Consider the following 23,723-nt stretch of genomic DNA (forward strand, 5'->3'; position numbering starts at 1 on the left):
TGAGGTACACAAAATTAATAGACAATTTATTATAAATATTTACACATTACTGCACAGACTTCACATTATACAATACTGTACAAGATATACAAATACATATATAGAAAATCGTAAGACCATCATAGAGGCATCGTTTACATGCATAGTATTGCTTTTGAAAAAGTGAAAGCACATCACATCACAGAAATTTGTGGGTACATGTACATGTACACCGTACAATGTAAAGGAGCAATGTGTACAGGCTACAGAACAGTCCACATGCTGGCCCTTCAAGAATTTTTTCACTCCCCACTGCACTTATATTTACCCACTGATTGCGCGTTCCTCCAATTTACCCCTCATCCAAGTAAGGGGTAAATTTTGGGATCGCGAGATCAGTTGCAGTGTGGAGGAAAAGCGTTCAGTGGGGGGAGACCAGTGTGCGGAAACAAATACATGTATGAAGGGCCAGCATCTGGACTAGCTACATTGTAATTCCTTGGTCACATTTGCTCTATGAAGACCATACAGCGAGTCAAAAACAGCCGTTTTATTCATTTTTATTCAAACCATGTATATGTAGCTATTAGAAAAAATGTTAAAACAGCTGTTTTTGACTTGCCATACGGCCGCCATAGAGCAAATGTGACCGAGGTATAAAGAACAGTATAAATGAATACAGACACAGCAAATATATCATGAAACGTTTCATATTAAAATGAATTAATATTTCTAGAGTATTGAAATTAGATATCTTTACACTGGCCAAGTTGTCAAGACAGTCTAGTTACAAAAACATTGTTTAAACCAATCGTGCCATGCTGACTGCGTTTGCTGCAAACACTAAATTTATTCTGATCTAGTCCATTGCTTGAATCATTTAGTAAGTCCAGATGATCAGATTTATTTCTATTCGTAATTTGCATTTCTTCCTAGATGAATCAAAACATACATCAGTTCATTTAATAACTGCTTTATTAGCAGGACTACGCAACACAAAGCTTATGATTGATCATACAGTTGATAAATGCAATTGATTGCATATAATGATTCAATGCAATTAATTGTAAAAATAAGAACTACGATCAATCAATAATCTTTGTGTTCCTGGGTCCAAGTTTTGCTGTTGAGAAGCGATATTAACTATGATGACAAAAAAATACAATGTCACTTGCTGTAGATAGTGTATGTGCTTACACAAGCTAATAAAACACAAATATTATTAAACTGGCATTAGTCTTGAGAACTAAGTTTATACAAATGTATGGATTTTAAACCAGAGTACTGTTCAGTGCCAAAATGTAATAATTTGTCGCCTTCCCGCACAAAGCCTGTTATCATGTAGTGAAAAGTATGCGCTAATGGCCTTTGTGCGGGAAGGCGACGCTAACGGCCCTTTCACGGGAAGGCGACGCGCAGTGCACGCTAACAGCATTTGTGCGGGAAGGCGACGAATTGTAAACATACTCAGTGTCACACAGTTTATATTATGTCTCAATGAAATGCACACTTTCTAAAATTGTAAAAGCAAAAATATGTATATGTCAATAAATTTAGAAACATTACACAAGAACAGCAGAGATACAATTCTTCAAACAGCATTATTTGGGGAATTTTTCAAATGGAATGTCAAGCCATACTATTGTGAAGATCTTCATTAATATGATTCATGTTTTTTTTCTTATTTTGTTTTTATGCAGCTTATAAATTTATTGCAGAATGGTTAAAGAGAAAATGTGAAATTTATGCAAAGCCAAATATAAATGAAAACATTTCTAAAAATAGGTAACATGTAACAAAGTTTTAAAGATTTTCCTGCTTCGGTTCTTTATATTCTATTTCTTTCATTTAAAACCTGATTTACCAAGGTTATTTCAATGCTCCCCCCCCCAAAAAAAAAAAAAAATCTTGTACACAGCTTTCACTGGTCTAATCCCTGAAATCATTTGCAATGAATACATATTTTGCAATATTCAAGATAATTACATATGAAAGATTTCATGATTAAAAAGTGATGTTGAAGACGAGGAAAGGAAGAAAAATACACTTTGTAATTGGAGTTGTTGAAAAGAAGACATATTAATAATAAAATTCTACGATCTATTTTTGAAATGTAAAGTTCATGTAAAATTGACTTATACGCCAGTGCACTATTTACAGTGCAGCAAAAATAACAAAAAAGATAACTTTAATGAGTAAACATAAGGTTCACAATTCAAGATAAGTCAAAGTTAAGTACTATTGAAATTAATTCACACTTCTGCAGTACATTTCATGTCACAGAACTGATTGCGACCTTGAAGATAACAATATGAATTACCCCATATATCATCTGAAATTTTCCACTTTCAGCTTGAGGTTTAGGCACATACTGAATGATTTCAGGCAAGGCAGCAATTATTTGGCCATTATTACAAAATACAAACTATTGATTTCATTTCATATTTCTGCATTCATCAGTTTTCATTTCCCCTCTTTAACTTATCATATAACTGAGTATGACATACATGTAAATTAGGATTTCACAAAGTGGGATTAGAGTTAGACAAAATGGTAATTCATCTACATGTTAACAAAAAGCATCAACATTACTCTGTAACGTACACTGAATCGTAAGCAACATAACATGGGACGGATGCCATTTTGAGATAATTAAGCTCACACTAAAGGATAACTCACACCCTACAGAACAAAACATCTTCCTATGCAAATTGTATCTTTCCGACTGATATCTCCCACTTCTATTTTCTGCTGATATATCTCTCCAAGTTTCTACTTAATGCAAACAGTAGCTACAAATGTGATATCTTCTTTTTGCTGCATTTATAACTGTTCACTATTAAAGAGTTCTGCTTGAACTTCACACATTTCGAATCTGATGCACCTTATGTTGTATGCATGTACTTGTAATTTCTTCCAGTTGCTGCATCTTTGTCGCTGTTCAGCATATACTTAGACTTCTCAAAATGTTTACATCCTGATGTATTTCGGGTTGTATTTTGTGCTGCTAGCTTCCTTTCACTGTATCTTTAGAGCTGTTCAACATGTAGACTTCTCCTTGAAATTCCCACATTTTGATGCATATCAGGTTCTGATTTCTTTAGTTAGATGTCCATAGTTACATCCTAAACTGGCCCCTGGACAGATGTCATCATGTCACAAAACACAGAATATGCACACACATAAAGGTATCCTATTTTTGTTCTCTCTCTCCCTCTCTCCCTCCCCCCTGCCCATCTCACTCCCTCTTTTTGTTTTCTCTCTCTCTTTCTCTCTCCCATGCTCACTCACTAAAGGTACACCATGAATAGTCTCTGAATAGTTCATTCTAGCTGTCCACTTTGACGAAGACTTTCCGCCTTGAAAATATCTTAATTGCCTCTTCAACCTCGGCCAGCCTGTTTTCAATCTCCGCCTTCTGTTTCTTTGCTCGTAGGGTTTCAACCGCAAGAGGGAACTTCAACAGACTGCTCTGGAGGTCTTTCTCCTCTGTAGAAAAAAATAATAACAATTAAAATAGTATACATGTGGTATCATATCTGTAAAGCATTTAGAGATATTATCTGTGTAAAAAAAGGCGATATAAAGTACATCATCGCAAAGAATACGTGAAAATCTCTCTCTTCTTCTTTCAAATCATCTACAATTCACTTTCTAAATATTTAGATAGCATTGTCATCGTTCATAACTGACTGCAGAATTAATTTGGTTAACTTTTTAGATGAGTTACCCTTTGAACGTTCAACATAAACATGTTGATTCAAACGTTTATCCATAGCAACATAATGGCACTGTTTCTTTGCTCATAATTGCCTACATGCGCCAATTAAGATAACACGTAGATTCTACTTTTCTATTTGAATATTTCCAAAACTATAAATACACAAGTTTACAAGTATGATGTTTGAAAAAAAAGAAGCCTTTTATCATGATGAAAAAAAAAAATGAAAATCAATATTTTATTATTCAAAATAGACATGAAATACTCAGAAAATTTGTTTTGCCCAATTAATCGTGGGCCCGGCAGCCGCTGTGCAGCGCCAGATCGACAATGCTCTATCCCTTTAATTGTTGAACGCCAAACAGGGTAGCAGCAACTCCCATCTTTTAACGTCTTTTGGTCTGACACGGCCGGGGTTTGAACTCCCGACCTCCCGGTTGTGAGACAGACGCTCTACCAACTGAGTCAACACACCGGTTTTTATGATTTATATAAATTGAAAGTAGATAATCCCAATAATACCACAAAGTTAAAAACAATGCATTGGATATTGCTTGCAGGGAGATTAAGATTTTGAACAATTTTTTTTTTTAATTATTGTTATTAGTTTGGCTTCATCTGTACCTGGCAGGTGAAAAGTGAACTCAATCACTATGACCCGCAGGTCTCAACTCCCAAATTCTTTTTAAAAAAATCCTTTATAAAAGCTTAGACAAATCGCAACACCAAAAACCAATTTGTGACTTACTCTCTTTAAGAATCTCTAATGTTCTAATCCTCTCTTCCTCCGCCATTTTCTTATGACCCAGCGGCATGTCAGGATCAGGGGTGTTTCTTATTCTTTCTTCCTCATCTCTCTGCCATTGTTTCTGCCTGCTTTGTAAGCTGGAATGTGATTGAAACAGACATGACATGATACTCTACAGTATTATTTGTTGGGGGCGTCATGGTCTAGTGGTCACAAATCTCGTCTTTCAATCTGAGGGACGCGGGTTCGAATCCCTGCCATGGCGCGTTGTCCTTCAGCAAGAAATTTACCTACATCGCGCTGGACTCAACCCAGGTGAGGTGAATGGATACCAGGCAGGACTAATTCATCGAATGCACCAAGTAAATTTAGCAGCTGGAGCTACAGGCGGGGTAAAATATAGCGCACCATTTAAGGACAAATTCACCCTAACAAAAAGTTGATTTGAATAAAAAGAGAAAAATCCATCAAGCATAACACTGAAAATTTCATCAAAATAGCATGTACATGTAGAATAAGAAAGTTATGATATTTTCAATTTTTGCCTAATTTCACAAAACAGTTATATGCATATCCCTGTCGGTATGCAAATGACATCACTCACTCACCATTTCTTTTGTATTTTATTATATGAAACATGAAATATTCTAATTTTCTCCTCCTTGTCAAGTGAAACAAAGTCTCATTTCTTCCTGAACATGTGGAATTACCATTATTTTAACAGTTTATGGTTAAGTTAAGTTGGTCCTTCTTGTCAAATCTGTAAAAATTGAAATATTTTATTATTCAAACAATAAAAAACAAAAGAAATAGTGAGTGATGGACATCATTGACTCTCTCATTTGCATATCACTGAGTTGTGCATTTAACTGATTTTGTGAAAAATAAGCGAAACTTAGAAATGTCATAGCTGAATGTTTTGTGGCAAAATGGCTTTTGCAAGACATTGAAAAACACATTGATTCACGTCAGTTTGGTAATAGGACTGGACTTTCCACTGCTCACTATTTAGTACAGCTTCTTCATTGTCTTTTTGAAAATGCAGAAAAAAGTAAATCGATTTCTACCATTGTGTGTACTGATTTTAGTAAAGCCTTTGACAGGCTTGACCATACCATCCTTATCCGTAAAATGATTGATCTTGATGTACGACCATGCTTAATCCAGTGGGTTGTTGATTTCCTAGAATGTCGTCAACAGTGTGTTAAGTATTAGGGTAAAATATGTCAATGTTTGGAAAATAATGCAGGAGTACCGCAAGGTACAAAACTAGGTCCGTTACTATTTCTGATTATGATCAATGACGCATGTAATTCTTCGACTATTCCTTACTTTAAATATGTTGATGATCTAACTTTGGCAGAATGTAGAGTAATATCATCACCCTCCAAAATACAAGAATGTCTCAATGAATTGCAAAATTGGTCGACAAATAACCATATGAAATTGAATCCCTCCAAGTGCTTTGGTATGAATGTAACTTTCATGAAAACACCCCCTATTCGTAATGACCTACACATTGGTGAATCTGTACTAGCATTCGTCACTTCCGCTAAGATACTGGGTGTAACAATACAGTCAAATTTGAAATGGGATGAACACGTAGGTGAAATTCTTAAGAAGTGTAATAGGAAAATTTATATGTTCAGATCACTCAAGCAATATGGAATGCCCGTTGAAGACCTAAAAACTGTCTATGTTGGATACATCCGTCCCTTATTAGAATATTGCACACCGGTTTTCAATGGGGCTTTGACCAAACAACAGATCGCTGACCTAGAAAGAGTACAGAAACGAGTATGCAAAATTATATTAGGACGTAACTACTCGTCGTATGAAGATGCTTGCCAAACAATCAACCTTGAAACTTTAAATTCTAGACGGAAAATTCTTGCTCAAAAATTTGCCAAATCTCTTACAATCAATCCACACTGCAAAACTTGGCTCCCTCCTCCCAAAAGGCTAGACATTTCGCTAAGGAAAATCCCTAAGTACAATCAATTCAAATGCAAAACCAACCGATTCCGAAATAGTCCCATCCCCTACTTCATAGATTTACTAAACGAGAACTAGATACATTTGTTGCCCCCCCCCCCCCCCCCCCGGAAGATATGATAGATATAGTTTTCTTTATTTGCTAGGATAGTCATCCTCATGTTATACCGCCTTGCCTCACTTAGTGTACTCTGTACTTAATTTGTTTCTGGCCCAATCCTCTCTCTGTACTTTCTACCTATATCTCTAAGTACAATCAATTTAAATGCAAAACCAACCGATTCCGAAATAGTCCCATCCCCTACTTCATAGATTTACTAAACAAGAACTAGATACATTTGTTGCCCCCCACCCGGAAGATATGATAGATATAGTTTTCTTTATTTGCTAGGATAGTCATCCTCATTCTATACCGCCTTGCCTCACTTAGTGTACTCTGTACTTAATTTGTTGTCATACATGCATGGTTTTGTTTGTTTTCAATCTTCGCCACTACTTTCTTCATCTTTCTGGCCCAATCCTCTCTCTGTACTTTCTACCTATATCTCCTTTTAATTACCCTTTACCCTTACTCACTATTCTCTGTCTGTCTCCCTATGCCGTCTTTATCCTTCCCCATCTTTTCTTTTCTAACACTTTTCATTCATGCATGTACAATGTGCCTCATTGTAGTGGTTAGAATTTGCGTACTTAATATGTATTATGTTCAATACAATGTATAACTTTATTTACTTTCAACAATTTATTTCCTTGTATTATAATAAGAAGTACTAGTAATTTTATATCATTCCATGTTTGTATTTGAGTATTATTCTATTGTTGTAAATTGTACACATGTTTTTATTCAGCCTTTGGCTGCGAGGCATGTTTTTAATAAACCATTATTGAATTGAATTGAATTGAATTGAATAACTTTCTTATTTTACATCCGATTTCGATGAAATTTGCAGCGTTATGTTTGTTTGATTTTTCTCTATCGATTCAAATCAACAATTTTCTGGGGTGGACTTGACTTTTAATTAGCCATTTTTAGGCCTTATTAAGTTTAGAGCAAATCTTCTATTTTACAGATAAATCAGCATAATTAATAAGATTTTTTAAAGAATTTGATCATACAGTTTTGTGGATTATGCCATGGGATATGCATGCCAGTGTTCGTAGCAATCGTGCATTGAACGGCCAAGATCATAAGGGGGGGGGGGGGGGGTGCTGACAACCGCGTAGCCAGGATTTCATTTTGGAGGGGGCGGTAAATGCACGCGAAGCGTGCCAACGCTTACAGAGCGCGCTCCCTAGGGGGTGGGTGCAGGGAGGGAGAGTTTCCCCCTCCCGCGCGAAGCGCGAAGCTTTTGGTGTTTCATAAATTAAAATGAAAAGGAGTCGTCTCTCTTGTCTCTAGTATCTATATCAGCTCCAATTCAGTTGACTATATTGTGATTTTGAACCTGGTTTTTATGAACCTTGTTTTAAAAAAAGATTGTGAACGCACAAAAAAGGAATACAATGGAGGAAATTAAAATGATAATAACCCCGCGCGAAGTGCGGAAGCTAAAGCGTTTTATCAATTTTTTGCCATGAAAAGGGTCCCGAGAAAAGGATATTCTCAAACATATATTGAATACTTCCCTTGGAAAGATCAGTTTTGATTACAAACAATTTAGCGACAGTGCATATCTTTAACTCGCAAAACAGAGGAGAAGAAGTGTATATGCCAGGAGGAAGATATTCCTCCCCGCGCAGAGCAACGAATCTCTGAAATTTCAAAGGGCGGATGTTTCATCAAAATAATGCAGATATCTCCAATACCCCATCGGCTCTAATTCAATTAATTTTCTAAGATTATTGAACTTCATTAAAAGGAAAATAGTGCGCAAAAAGTTGAAACTTCTGTGATTTATTGAAATTATATAAAAAGGATGCCTAATTTCTTTGACTTATCCTGAAGCGCTTCATTTTGAATTATAAAGAAACTTAAGAGTCATTCAAAATTTCAAACTGAGGGCGAAAAACAGGACAGGAGATGAATGTACAGGGAAATGACATGAAGTTGAATAGAATTTGATAAAAAATATTGTACTTTTTTATTTAATACCCTTATACGATACGAATTTTATACCTTCCTCTTTTTGGATTAGGAACCTGTTTGCCCCAAAAATTATGGTTGTTTAGTAATGAGCTGAAAAGCGGGAGAAGTTGACTTTATGGAGGTGACGGCAGAAATTGATATAAAGATTTTACCCGCCCGGAGCCGACCCGACCAGAAGTTGCGCGATCAATTAAAAAAAAAGATAACTTCATATACTTCGGCCTAACCTTACTCTAATTCCATGCCCTAATGTTTACATTTCAACTTTAACTGGCAATAAACACATATAGCTGAGGTAGAAAAACAGGGTTAGAGAAAGGGTGGGGGAAACAATGGAGATCTTCAATATTTTCATTTAACCGCGCACAGCGCGGAAGCAAAATTCATAATCATAAATTTAGAGCAAGAGTGAAGGAGTTTCTCTTTTGAGAAAAAAAAAAGAAAAAAAACACAAAGCTACCTTTCTTCCCTTTCCTCCCTTCCCTTTTCCTTTTCTCCTCTCTTTTTTTCCCTTCTTTTTTTTTTTGGGGGGGGGACGTTTTTGGGGGGGGGGGGGGCGACCGCCCCCACCGCCCCCCCTGGCTACGCGCCTGGGTGCTGAATCAGCCCCCCCTTCAGTCTTCTTAGGCATCAAAATAGCCCAGTCGTTATAGGGTTATACATTGTGAGTTCCAGTCTATAAAACTGGTTTATTGCTTCAACTCTATCAGAAAGATCAGTCAAACTTACTACTTGGGGGTCTGGCCTCTCTTGTATCTCTCCATATCCCCCTCCCTTTTCATTTGCAACGAGTCGAGTGCCTGAGCTGAAGGGGGTCTCTGGGGTTTCGATTTCTTGGCCAGCTTGGCATTGTGTGCAATGAAGTTAGGTGCATTTCCATCTATGTGAAGACTGACCTGTATGTATCAAAGAATAGATATGTATGCGTATGGTCAGTGATTGTTTCAACTCCTAGCAGTCTATGACTAAACCAGACCTGCAAACCTCTGGGAATTAAAAACTGTATTCTGTGATTAAAAAAAATGTATTTTTCCGAAAAAAAGTGTATTTCATAATAAAATGCTTGGCGCACTCGCTCATCGCGGCGCTCAAGATGCATGCAAGCTAAAATGCGCACTGCTCTTGCAGATGAAAAAAAAAACATTAAAACATGTGTATATCTTCACCCTGGTTTGAACAAAATGATTGAAAAAAAAAACAAGTTACCTGAAATTACATTGATCTAATAACCATATTTGTGCACGTTTTATGAAATAGAGACATATAGAGATTATTTTTCTCAATAAATTACGATTTAGTTAAAAAAAACAACAACGTATTTTTCAAAGAAAAAACGTACTGCCGTATTTTGGTTGCAAAAACGTACTAAATACGGCTAAAACGTACTGGTTGGCAGGTCTGCTTAACACACATTTATGCATCTAAAACTGGTCACATACATGTATGCTTACTTTCTCACAAAGGGTACTCAAAATAAGGATGTTCTTACCTCAAAAATAATGATAAAACAAAAGAACACAAAAAAAAAACACTTACATACTATCATTGTTTTATTAAATTGTCAAAAAGTGTAAACAAATTAACTTGAGTCTTGATATGAAAACATCATTTACCACTTCCCATAGAAAACGCATGTTCGATAAAACAATTCCATTTTCAAATCCCTAAAACAGAGCTTGTGTTATCTCAAGGTATTGGGAGGGGATGAATAATACCTCTGATGCAGCACTACTTGGTCGGGGAGCAGGACTCGGAGAGCGCCCCCTTGAGACAGCTCCAGTTCGACTGTGTGATCTCAAGTAGTTTGCAGAAGATGGCCTGGGAGGTGGTGGTGATTTCTAACAGTGAGAAAAGAAAATAAAAACATGGAATAGTAGGATATGTATTCATGATGATGAAATAAATCAAGCTTCAACTATCATTTGCTACACAATGATTAACTTTGGAATCCACAACTCTTGACATGAAAATCATAACTGTAAGAAATTGAGGATAATTAATGTGCATCAAACGAAATATATGTATTTATGCAGACCTGGGTATAAATCAATTTTATAGAAATGCATGTATTCCCCTCCCTCATCTTAGATTTCTTTATTTCCTTGACTTTGGACCAGATGCAATGGTCTGTAAATAGAGAAAGTCCTCAATTCCCTGTGTGTATGTGGTGTCATTGTTATGAATGTGAAGACTGTGAATAAGTCCAAGGTTTGGGAAAGTGCATATCAAAGGAAACCAAAACCCAAGAAGAGAAACATTAATGGAAAGGGTAAAATAAGAGGAGCGATTCAAAACACTTTTCATCAAAATCGGTTAAGAAATAAGTAAGTTAAGGATGTTTAAAAAGTCTTCTTGTACTTTCGATGGGGATCCTCAATTGGCAACCGTGCTTCAAAATGGCTGATTTTGTGGACGACTCTCCATTTGTTTTGTACACAAAATTTTCAGATTTTCCCCTTTATTTTACATATTTCACATGATCTCCTCCTGACCTTGACATATGTGGTGTGAATTATATTTCCCCATGACATATGCTGTGCTCAAAAGGAGGCAAGATGCAATTTGAAAGATAATGAGGAAAATCTGAAAATTTGTGTACAAAACAAATGGAGAGTTGTCCACAAAATTAGCAATTTTGAAGCATGTTTGCCAATTTGAGGATCCCCATAGAAAGTACAACAAGACTTTCCAAACTTCCATAACTCGCTTATTCTATAACCGATTTTGATAAAATAAATTTTAGAATGCTCCTCTTATTTTATTCCTTCTGATAAGATAGAATTTCTCCTTGTATTTTGGTTTCCTTTAAATCATGCCACAACCCACAGAACTAATGGAGAGAAGAGAGTTTTACCTTGAGGTTTTCTGTGACTTTTGAAGGAACAACCTTGTACTTCTCAGACTGTGGTAGCACCTTCATTGGTTTATTCTTTTCAATGACCTCCTCTCGCTGTTTCTTTCTACTCTGTGACTGTATTTGTCTCATCCGTCTCACATTGTCTTTACTGAAATCCTTGGGCTGGGGTTCTGACAATGTAGAAATCAACAAAATCATTAAACAAGTACTGATGACTACAGAGCTATGCAAAAACAAACTTCTAAATTCAAAAGATGTGAATATCTTTTATTCTAACAAAAATTATTTTGTAAAAAAAATATGATTTCATGATTAATTAAAAAAAGAACACAAATTTGGACAAAACTACAGTCCAGATAATAACAAAATATCTTAACAAGTAGATCTATAGAGTCTACTGACAACATATAGTATTCAACAAAACACAAGGAATTGGCCTAAAACCCATAGTTAACACCTCCTTTAACTTAAGTACATGACCTTTGACCCCCAAATAACACTGATGTCCCTACAGGGCATATCATGTACCTTGAAGTTTGAGAGTCACTATATCCATCTCTCTATCCTCTGTATTTCTCTATCAAATCTGTTCTTTGCACTCATTATGGTGCAACATCAATTACTGTGCAACATTACAGCCTGCCAACAAACAATTTTGCTTTCCAATATCAGCCTCTTTTTATCCACATTGTTGAAATAACAATAACAAGAAGTTGAAAATTCTTACATCAAAAATCCTATCCTATTGATTGATAAAAGAAAAAAAAATATCAAGACAAATTTGACATGATTTTGGTTTGCTGAGAAACAATACCTTTATACGCACAAAAAAACTTGACACATGAATAAACATACTCTGTCTTGTCGGTGGTCTGTAGACATTCTCTCCTGTAACAAGCAGGTTCCCAACACTACCCTTGGCCTTGGTAGCTATATTCTCTGCTTCTGGTCTTACTCTAGGGACCGGTCGACTGGACTCAGCTGACCAGCTTGAACGTCGCTCTGTTGACCGTGAGTAGCCAGGGTCGGTCGGAATCGGGCCTGAAAGCATCATCTCGACACACTATTCAAGGTGTTCTATTCAAAAACAAGAAACCAGGAAAAAAAAACACCTTCTTTAGAGTTCTACAATGGAATCTGTTTGCACAGACCTGGGTAAAGAACTTTCAAGAGAGACAAGAAAACCAGTCTACATGAGATGGCCTTTAGGAATAGATTTTTTTTTTAAAACATGCTAATGCCAATGGGAATAATCAAAGGAAACCAAAAACAGAGCCCCATTGCGTTAAAGTTACCATTATAGTAACTCCTCTATCCAATTGTAACTACCATGGTAACGATGATCAACAGCCAATCAGAATCAAGGATTCCATGAAAGATACCATTGCAGAGCTGCCAACATTGGGATGATAGAATCCAGTAGATTTCGCGGAGGTATGATTTTGTGAGGGAGCGGCGGAACGTTGTCCCACGGATGGGAGTTTTGTGTAGCAAAACACATTAAGAAACAACATTTGATAGTAACCGACAGCTGTCTAAACCATCAAAAAAAATTCTGATAGATGAAATGCACATTAGAGAGAATTTATGAATTGTCATTGACTAAATATACACTTCAGGCAATACAGTAGATTTTTTTAATAATTCATAAAAGAATGCATTCAACATGAAAATACCTTTGCTTTAATTGGCCAGAGGGGGAAGGGGCTGCAGTAGTGGTAAACATGGTAAATGAGCTTTATATGTGGACTGTTTAAAGTCTCTGAGGGATTCCTGTGAAAACTGTCACACAGTCCCATTCTGCTTGAAAAGTATCTTTATACTTCGACAAGTATTTTGTCGTCTTGGTCTTGGATGACTCCATCTCCATGATCTCCATGGTCACTGGCGATGCGATTGTAGTGTGGATGAATCGGGACGGGGCGTGCTTCGCACAGCTCAGCCAGCCAGCGCCAGGCTAGCTCACTCACGAAAGAGAAAATGTTCGAATCCGATCAACCCAAGTGAAAGTAGGCGAAAAAATCTCCACTTTGCTTCTAATTCTTCAGGATTGTCAATAAAATTATTCCTGAAACTGAAAGTCGAGGTGTAAAAGTAATCCACTTGTTAATCCCATCGTTGATCCACAGTTTCAGCTCGAATAAGGCGCAAGCAAGCTTACGAAAAATGCCTCGCAGTGCTCGTGAACTTTCCTTCTCGGAGCTTCCTGGCGCAGCGCGGCTGGAGCCCCGCCGGGGCGCAGCGGGGGCCATGTGCATGGAGTACCGCTGAAGAGTTTTCATCACACATTGCAGAACCCGGAAATAAAATGGCTTGTTAGACTACTTCACCAGTCGTTCAGTAAAATTATCTTCATTTACATGGGAAATCAATGTACGATTATACAAAAACTGGTAGAAGTTACTGGGTAAAATGAAAATGTGATAAGGAGGTTCCACGTGGGTGTTAGGGAGTTGAACATGCTAGACTCATTAAACAGTCGTTTGTATGAATTTTACAATTTAACAGCTAAAAATCCTGATTATCCGGGAGATTTTGGCATGGGGTCGGGAGAACGGGAGATTGGATCGCAATCCAGTATTCTCCCGCAGGATCCGGGAGACTTGGAAGCTCTGCCATTGGATAGCAAAGCTACCAAAATGGTAGACAGCTGGCAGCCGTCTGTTTCGAGGAGTTTTTTGTATTTTTAAATTTTTTTAATTTCTCCTCATACACAGACGGCTTGCTATCGTGCAGCCACCATCAGGGGACTTACAATGCAAAATCCCCCCGTCGGGGCTCTTCAATTTTTGTCTTTAATGAATCAAACTTTTGAAAATTAACGTGTCTGAAATGCAAATTAATATTCCCTCTTGGCATTAATTGCCAAAAAACGGGGAAAAATCAAGTTAAAAGGAACAAAAACAGTGACTTACCTCGGCTGTCGCGCAACTTCACCTCCCTGTTTCATCCGAACTTAGCACATAAACATATGGCCATTGAGTCCCCTGTACGGATCGCGCTAGAACTTCGGTCTCTGTATTTGGTGAGTGAAGCCAACGGAGTTTAGCTGAACAACCAACATAACAGAGACCGAAGCTTTTAGTCTACCAACTGTGTCTGCCTACTCCTTTTCTTTCATCCCCTTCACTAACCTGATTGGTCTTCTCTACTCACTAATGCCCCTTTTGTCTCCTTGTTTCTAGTGTTGCTGTAGCTTGTTTGTGGTCTATATTATGGTTGTTCCACTTTATATGTTTGTCATTTTGCCTCCGACGAAGATTCTGCTAGGATCGAAAGCTTAGGCCCCTTTTTGACTTTCTAAAATGGTAACTTTTCTGCAATGGGATCCTGGAGAGTGTTTCATCAACATTTTCATCCGACAAGTTGTCAGATCTGACATCTTTCTCTGATGTTGATTGGCTGAGAGGTACTGTTACTATGGTAACTGTCGGATAAAATGGGACTTGTCGGATAAAACGTCCGACAAGTCCTTTCATGAAACGCTCCCCTGGTCTGTATCATACAAGTGGTCCTTCAATACAGGTGGTCAGCATAGCATGTTTGACCATAATTAAATTTAAAGGACAAATGCGTCCGTAACGTTGGGGAAGAACAATAGGAAACAAGATGGCGCATGGTGGTGTAAACATCGGGCAAGTCTCCTCCGTCTTTTCATAATATTTTTCTCATTTTTTAAAATGAATTCTTGTTTAAAAATGAAATCGATAACGTAGAAATGTTGGAAATGAAGTTGTATCCCATTTACATGATTTAGGGCTAGGCAAGATCTTTTACTTCTAGATGGATTGGAAAGTAAACACATTTATGTTTACTCATTAATGAATCTTCCAATACTTGATTTTTTGCTGACCTCCTGAATATGATTTTCTTTTGTTTTACCATTTGATTTCATTTTGCATTCTTCTGTCTTTTTATGCAATATATGATTGAATGCGATTTATAATTTCACTTACACTTAGAACTCCTTAATTAGATCCGTCATAATGGAAATCTTTGTGTAATTTAATCTACTAATGTATTGAATGATTGTTTTTTTCAATTATGTACTCTTTGTAAAATATCTTTGTATGTTCTCATATTTTGTAAACATGTATATTTCAGCCACTGGCTGCTAAGCATGTATATATTACCAATAAACCATTACTATATTATACTATAAGCTTCGGTCTCTGTTACATTGGTTATTCCGCTGAACTCCGTTGGCTCCACTCACCAATTACAGAAACTCGATCTGTACAGGGACTCAACAATGGCCATACATTTATGTATTAAGTTCGGATAAACCAGGAAGTGGGAGTTGCACGACAGCCGAAGTAAGTCACTGTTTTTTCCCCTTTTTAAGTTTATTTTTTCCCTGTTTTTGGTGCATTTCAGGCCGAAACAGAATAATAATCTTTATTTTGGCCCAGGGCCCCAGCTCTTTTTACATATTTTTATGAAATAAAGACAAAAATCGATGAGCCGCGGCCCCGTCGGGGGATTTTGCTTTGTTTACCCCCTAATGGCGGCTGCACGATAGCGAGCCGTCTGTGTACGAGGAGAAATTACAAAAAAATGAAATGTTAAAAAACTCCTCGAAACAGACGACTGCCAGCTGTCTAACAGTACCGTATGGGCATTAGTATTCAACCCGGCATAATTCAAAGATTTTGACAAATTCCCCCAAATATTTAGAAATAGGGAATTTATCTTAATTTCATACCTTTGTTATTTCCAGGGTAATCTGTCGTCGGTATTTTCTTTATCATTCGGTCGACTGTATGCGCGGAGGATCGAATTATGCAGCAATGACCTTTTGCACTGAATTGCACTAGTTTTCAACCTAGTGATGATAAATAGCGAATCTCAAAATGGTTTAGATTGCTAAACTAGATCTAGATCTATGTAAGTCTCTGGCTCTGACTAATTCCCTGTTTGGTCTCATCTCAAATGGTCTAGTCCATAGTCGGATGGGACAAGGGCAGATTGAGAGACAGGGCCATCTTTCATCGCTAGATTGAATACTAGTGCCAAAACCCATCGCCGTATAATTCGATCGCCCGCGCACACAGTCGACGGGTTGAAGAAAAAAATAACGGAAAAAGAATAACCAGCATTTGCTCTTGGAAATAAGACGGGTCTGAAATTCAGGTTAATTCTTTATTTCTATATATTTGAGAAAACTCTCCAAACGGGTTGAATACTAGTGCCCTTACGGTAATTAGATTAGAAGAAAAGTAGAAATCTCAGTCAATGAGTCAGACTCAGAGTCAGATCAGGGCCACTCACACTAATACGAGGTTAGTATATATATACTAACCTCGTACAAGGGACCGTGTTTGACCCTGGATTTGAAGTAGTCTGCAAACATCGCTTCATTGCTGAAGTAATATTTGCCGAAACTCCTTCTCGCTACGCACCGGGGCTCTTTCCGGTAAGTAGCAATACATAAAAAATTATACATATGATTTTGAAATGATTTCATGATAAAAAGAGCAAATTTTGCTTACCTCGGCCTAGCAAGTGACTTCGTTTGTCTCTTCTACGGAAATACAAGGAAGCCCGTTGGTGGCGCTAATAAATTTCACAACCTTGATTCAGCTCCTCGGTAATTTTATAACTGTGTCTAAATTCTTTGAATGTGCAATTCTTATGATTAATTTACTAATTATGGGCACCAATAAATGAAATACCTTAAAAAATATAATATATAAAAATATAAGATTAATATTGGCGATGATAACACTTTTTTGCAATTAATTAAAAACGATGACTAATAAAATAAAATTGAAAAAAATACACATGCCTGGAACGAAACAAGCAGTACAAGCTTTAACGAACGTCAATAATAGTTCGGTATACTAAAGTCTATACAATGAAAAGATTGGACACTTCATGGACTTTGCGTAATGCCTTGCGTGGATTTGCGTGTAAAATAGTGTAGGTGCCTAGTCTTTCCCTTGTCGTGTCTTTGATATGAATATAAATCGCGCGCCCTCTTTAGGAGAAAATTGATATCCACGCCAACCAATTTTTATCTCCGTGAAATCTTCACTAAAGATCAAGAAAATATACATATTTTTTAAAAGAAACTTCAAGGAGAAGTCACGGAAGGATCTAAATGATTCAGTAAGTGTCATAGCAGAATGTGAAATACCAGATTATGCGTGATATTTTATGTGGGCAAAAGCCCAATCTATTTTCAATGTGTTGTGTGAATATGACTGATTCCTTCGCACGCGAGACGATATGAAGCCAGGCAGCTTCTAGAGAGTAAAAATCATTTACTAACGTAAGGTCACTCTCATGAAGCCAGGCCTTCTATCCCATAGACCCACACAATGGAAGCCAAAACCTGAAACTTTCACCCCCGAGATTTCTACTTTCCTTCTAAAAGATCTAGCTCTAAATCATGTACATGGGATAAAACTTCATTTCCGACATTTCTACGCTCTCGTTATTTTTAAAACAAGAATTCATCAAAAAAATGAAAAAATATTGTGAAAAGACGGAAGAGACTTGCCCGATGTTTACGCCGCCATCTTGTTTCTTATTGTACTTCCCCAACGTTACGCGACGCTTCCATTGTGTGGGTCTATGGGATAGAAGGCCTGGCTTCATGAGAGTGACCTTACGCAATTACGTTTGTCAGGGCTCGACACTAGCGGCGGTCCAACGGTCCCAGACCGGTAAAAATCGCTGTCGGACCAGTAGATTTTCAGAAATAGGAAGATTTACTGGTCCGACATGACCAGTAAAAAATATCATTGTCGGGCCAGTAATTTTTCCAAAAATAGCAAGATTTAAGGGTCCGACATGACCAGTAATAAAATCCATTGTTGGGCCAATAACTTTTCCAAAAATGGTCAAATTTCACTGCAAACCATTTCCCCCCGTTAAATTCTGTCATTCACACACAGAATACACACGCTAGAGTAGCATACAGTGTACATGTAGCCAGCTACACAACCCACGTGGTAAATTCTCTACTGGCTGCGCGAACGAAGCTTGGCTAAACTGTGGCAGAAATCTCTCACAGAACTGTCAAAATTCACGGTTCATACTCATGAAAGGCTCTTATAATGTCCATATTTCCTAAAAATTGGAGTAACTCTGTCATTTGTAAGCAGTAAAAGGAGAAATTCTCACTTCTGTTTTGGTTCAAACAGATCGGGTTTCGGGTGATAGCGTCTGAATACATAATAGCCCCACATATGCATTTATGTGTGTGTTGATACACTTGGTTTCTGACTTTCTTTCGTAGCTATTTTAATTGAGCCAAAAAGAAACTGATAAATTATTTGATGATAGTTTTAGCTCTCTTCCTCTGTTTTCTTCCTATCTTTCTTTCCTTCTTTCTTTTCAATCTTTCTTTGTTTCTTCCCTCTCTTCTTTCATTTTTTTGTTACTGTCTTTCTTTTTTTAATTTACTTTTTTCTTTAATTTGTTCTTTCTTTCTTTCCTTTAAAAAAATATTTTTCTCTATTTCTTTTTTCTCTTTCTTTCTTTCTTTCTTTCTTTCTTTCTTTCTTCCTTCCTTCCTCCCTTCATCCCTCCCTCCCTTCCTTTCTCTCTTTCGTTCTTTCTTTCTTCCTTTCTTCCTTCCTTTCTTTTTGATATTTTTTTTTCTTTAATTCTTGAGTCCATCCATCCTATATTCATCTCTTCTCATATTCCTTTCTTTCCTTCCTTCTTTTTACCCTTTTCTTTCCTTCATTCTTTGTTACTTTCTTTGTTTCTTTCTTCCTTCCATCCATCATTTATTTACCCTTTCTTGTTTTTTATTTCTTCCTTCTTCCAGCCCTTTCTCTCTTTCTTACATTCATTCCTTCCTTTTTTCTATCTGTCTTGTTCTTTCCTTTTTCCCTTTGTTAAATATATCCTTTTACCTTTCCTTTTTTGACTGCTTGCTTCCTTTCTCTCCTTTATTCTTTCATTCCTTCCTTTCTTTGTCTCTCAGTCTTTCTTTTTTTCTTCCTTCATCTATTCTTTTACCTTTTCTTTTTTTATATTGCTTGCTTTTTTCTTTCCTTCCCTTCCTTAATTTATTTCCTTCTATCTATCATTTTACCTTTCCTTTATTCCTTCCTTAATTCCTTTCTTCCTTCTTTCAATCCTTCCTTCCTCTCTTTCTTTCTTTTGTCCTTTCCATCTCTCCTTTTGTCCTTTCTTTTTTATTGCTTCTTCTTTCTTTCCTTTACTACTTACTAGATTTGTTCTTTCTTTCTGTATTGCTTCATTTCTTTCCTTCATTTCTTTTTTGTCATTTCTTTCTTTCTTTATTTTTGTTCCTTCTTTATTCCTTCCTTCCTTTCATTCTTTAGTTCTTTCTTTATTTCCTTCCTTCACATCAATCCTTTCTTTACCATTTCTTTTTTTCTTCCTTCCTTTCTTTTATTCTTTTTCTTTTCTTTCTTCGTTTCTGTCTTGCTTTCTTTTTGTCCTTCATTCCTTCATTTTATTTGGGGGGGGGGGGGGAACGAAAGGCTAGAAAAATAAACTTGCGCCTTTTTTTTAATGTTTTCTTTATTTTTTTGGGACCAGTAGATTTTAGGTTCGGACCAGTAAAAATTTGAAAAACTGGGTATTTACTGGTCCGACATAAATAGGTTGGACCAGTTGAAAAAATGGGTTAGTGTGGAGCCCTGCGTTAGTAAATGATTTTTACTCTCTAGAAGCCGCCTGGCTAGCCATGCCCATGGCCATGGGTGGATCAGGGCCATGGGCATGGCATGGGCCAGGGGCGCGGGCGAAAGTTTCACTTTTCAGGTTTTTGGCGGTACATGCAGATGAATGGGAAGGAATTCCTGGCCCCGTGTAGAGTAAGCATACCGTAAGGGTACTAGTATTCAACCTGTTTGGAGAGTTTCTTCAAATATACAGAAATATGGAATTTACCTGAATTTCAGACCTGTCTTATTTCAAAGAGCAAATGCTGGTCATTCTTTTCCCGTTATTTTTTTCTTCAACCCGTCAACTGCGTGCGCGGGCGATCGAATTTTACGGCGACGGTTTTTGGTACTAGTATTCAATCCGTCGGTACTAGTATTCAACCTAGTGATGAAAGATGGTCCTGTCTCTCAATCTGCCCTTGTCCCATCCGACTATGGACTAGACCATTTGAGATGAGACCAAACAGGGAATTAATCAAAGCCAGAGACTTACATAGATCTAGATCTAATTTAGCAATCTAGACCTTTTTAAGATTTGCTATCAATCCTCACTAGGTTGAATACTAGTACCATTCAGTGCAAAAGGCCATCGCCGCATAATTCGATCCTCTGCGCACACAGTCGACAGATTGATAAAGAAAATACTGACAACAGATTACCCTGGAAATAACAAAGGTATGAAATTAAGATAAATTCCCTATTTCTAGATATTTTGGGGAATATGTCAAAATCTTTGAATTATGCCGGGTTGAATACTAGTACCCATACGGTACGTTAGTAAATGATTTTTACTCTCTAGGAGCCTCCTGGCTAGTCTAATCATCATGATCCAGATACAGTCGTGAGCCGCAGTGCCAGCGGAAAACGTTAACTGTGTAGCCGGCTACCCACGGGGAAGTTTTCCATCCCAGTCCGGCCCAGATGGGACCTGCGGGTCAGTTTAAAATTCCCAAACGACAAGCTTTTCGTCAGGATCCCTTGTTGAAAAACACAAATATTAAACCATTGATAATATGCAAATAATATAACAAAATAAACTGTTGCAATTGCCTAAACTAACAGTCAATATTTACCTCCCGTTATGGATGAAACTTGACCATTTCTCAAAACTGTTTTGAAGCTCTTACAGCACTTGGTGTAGCTTTCTCACGCCGATTGGCCAATCAGCGATTGCGATGAGACGGCACGGGTTCATTGCGCCTGCGCAATACCCTTAGCAACGAAGTTGATTGTACGTGTACGTACGTACGTACGTCCTTACGTGCTCTTCTCTACTTTTTACATCTTTTTATCCACGGCGTCCCATCTACAGAAAACGAAGCTGGTGCGGAGCAGATTAACAGAAAAAATGTATTCTCTGAAAGATTTCTCAATTAGAGTCAAAATGTAGACCCAGAACATATTCATTTCTTCAGGATTGTAAATTGGTAAGTTAGTTTATTTATATTTTGAGATTGAATTGATGACTGACCGAGGAATATGGAAAATATGACTAATATATGACCTTTATTTTAATTTTACTTAGGGTCTTAGCCTTATTTTTATAATTTTAACTTAGGAATTTATCCAATAAAATATTCCAACTTTCCAAGTGAAGTTGTCAACTTGACTTGACTCTTTTTTTTGTCTGTGTTGTCGACTTTGACATGTAAATAAACAGTTGAGTTGGTTTAGTTTAGTTTTGTAAAAAATCACAAACAAATTTTAAATAAGTTTCAAATTGGTTTCTGTTTCAATCAATTGTCATCTTGTCTTCTGACTCTGAGTTTGACTTTTTAAATTATCACTCAGAGTCAGATTTGAATTAATATTTATAATAGTGGAAGTGTTTTTTTTTTTACAATGTATGATGGTAGTCCCTAGTCTTGAGGACTCCTAGACAGCTGGCAGCCGTCTGTTTCGAGGAGTTTTTAAACATTTTTTTATTTTTTTTATTTCTCCTCGTACACAGACGGCTCGCTAGCGTGCAGCCACCATTAGGGGACTTGCAATGCAAAATCCCCCCGTCGGGGCTCTTCAATTTTTGTCTTTAATGAATAAAATTTTTGAAAATTAACGCGACCAAAATGCAAATTAATATTCCCTCTTGGCATTAATTGCCAAAAAACAGAGAAAAATCAAGTTAAAAGGAACAAAAACAGTGACTTACCTCGGCTGTCGCGCAAATTCACTTCCCCGTTTTATCCGCTCTTAAGTACATAAACATATGGCCAGTGAGTCCCCTGTACAGATCGCGCTAGAACTTCGGTCTCTGTATTTGGTGAGTGAAGCCAACGGAGTTCAGCTGAACGACCAACATAACAGAGACTGAAGCTTTTGGTCTAGAGGACTCCCTGATGATGTCTTTTTTAAAGCGACCTTTCATTGACAAATCATGGGGAAATCAAGGCTCATCTCAGAACAGAGAAGGGATTCAAGTCTTTCATTCGGCTGCATGCCTGGGGTGTTAATAAAAATATGTAGGATGGGGGGTCGGGTGTCCGGACAGTTTATATTTTGAGGCCTTCTTTTTTGTCTTTGGATTGCACTAAAAATATGAATTTGATAGTTGTAATCATCTTCTATTTTGTTCTCTATTATGTTTCCTAACATTTTGTAATAAAAATTGATGAAACTTCACTTGTAATTTTTTCCAAATGACTTTCTAAATTGATCGTCCGGACACACAACCTGTCCGGACACACAACAACTGGGTATAATGACTAATGTATGGCAAGTCTGCGCAGTCCCCCTTGTCTGCACACACGCGTATCTGCGCGATTCTAGTAAAAGAAGATACGCAACGAGTACGAGCTTTAAACATGCAATAAATACATAGACAGGTATTCATTAAAAAATCTGACTAAAAATGGTGGAAAAATAATGAATTTTAGGGCATTTCATGTGACGGCCTCAAAATGCAGCCTTTCTCATCAAAATCCCCGAATCGTGTGCAAAGTGAATGAGTGCGCAGGCATGGAGTATCATCTTTTTTTTCAATCTGAGAATGACTGCCCGAGGTGTTTTCAAGAAAATCTTATATTTTCTTTCATTTTTTAATGAGAATTCGGTACACTTACTCTTAGTATACCCAGTTGTGTGTCCGGACAGGTTGTGTGTCCGGACGATCAATTTTAGAAAGTCATTTGGAAAAATTTACAAGCGAAGTTTCATCTATTTTTAGTGTAATCCAAAGACAAAAAGAAGGCTTCAAAAATATAAAGTGTCCGGACACCCGACCCCCCATCCTAATATAAGGAATATTATTAACTGAAAGATTTTGTGAAATAAGAAGAAATTCATGTTAAATCTTAACTCAAATTGTTAGGTGCGCAGACTTGGGGCCCACCATCATAATAGACGCCGGTATGTCTGGGAGGTCTGTTGGAGAGTAGTTAGTAGATGGGGGGTCGGGTGTCCGGACACTTTATATTTTTGAAGCCTTCTTTTTTTTTCTTTGGATTACACTAAATATATGAATTCAATCGTTATAATCATCTTCTGTTTTGTTCTCTATAATATTTTCTAACATTTTGTACTAAAAATTGATGAAACTTCGCTTGTAATTTTTTCCAAATGACTTTCTAAAATTGATAGTCCGGACACACAACCTGTCTGGACACACAACAACTGGGTATATATACTAACCAACCAGAAGTATTATTACTTTGAAACATGTAACTTCTCAGAGGTTATTTATTTTG

The 23,723-nt window shown here is 37.1% G+C and overlaps 2 protein-coding genes across 3 annotated transcripts in view; one reads left to right on the top strand and one right to left on the bottom strand.

The window, feature by feature from the left end:
* On the bottom strand, positions 1 to 21,236 carry LOC129281737 (enkurin domain-containing protein 1-like). The gene is made up of 7 exons (XM_054917651.2): positions 21,114 to 21,236; positions 12,242 to 12,463; positions 11,384 to 11,556; positions 10,245 to 10,367; positions 9,259 to 9,425; positions 4,449 to 4,585; positions 1 to 3,468 (listed from the first exon to the last, which is right to left on the bottom strand). Exons 2-7 carry the CDS (start codon positions 12,438 to 12,440, stop codon positions 3,308 to 3,310), a joined length of 960 nt encoding a protein of 319 aa, XP_054773626.2. The 5' UTR covers positions 12,441 to 12,463; positions 21,114 to 21,236; the 3' UTR covers positions 1 to 3,307.
* Positions 20,884 to 23,723, top strand: part of LOC129281735 (uncharacterized protein C2orf81 homolog) — a 21,457-nt gene continuing 18,617 nt past the window's right edge. The window contains exon 1 of one of the 2 annotated variants that reach the window (XM_054917650.2): positions 20,884 to 21,467. The gene's annotated coding sequence lies outside the window, so the exon portion shown is untranslated. The remainder of the gene's footprint in view (positions 21,468 to 23,723) is intronic. The other variant, XM_054917648.2, reaches the window with a different exon arrangement.

This window comes from Lytechinus pictus, chromosome 18, assembly GCF_037042905.1.
Source record: "Lytechinus pictus isolate F3 Inbred chromosome 18, Lp3.0, whole genome shotgun sequence".
In the NCBI taxonomy this organism is placed as follows: Eukaryota; Metazoa; Echinodermata; class Echinoidea; order Temnopleuroida; family Toxopneustidae; genus Lytechinus; species Lytechinus pictus.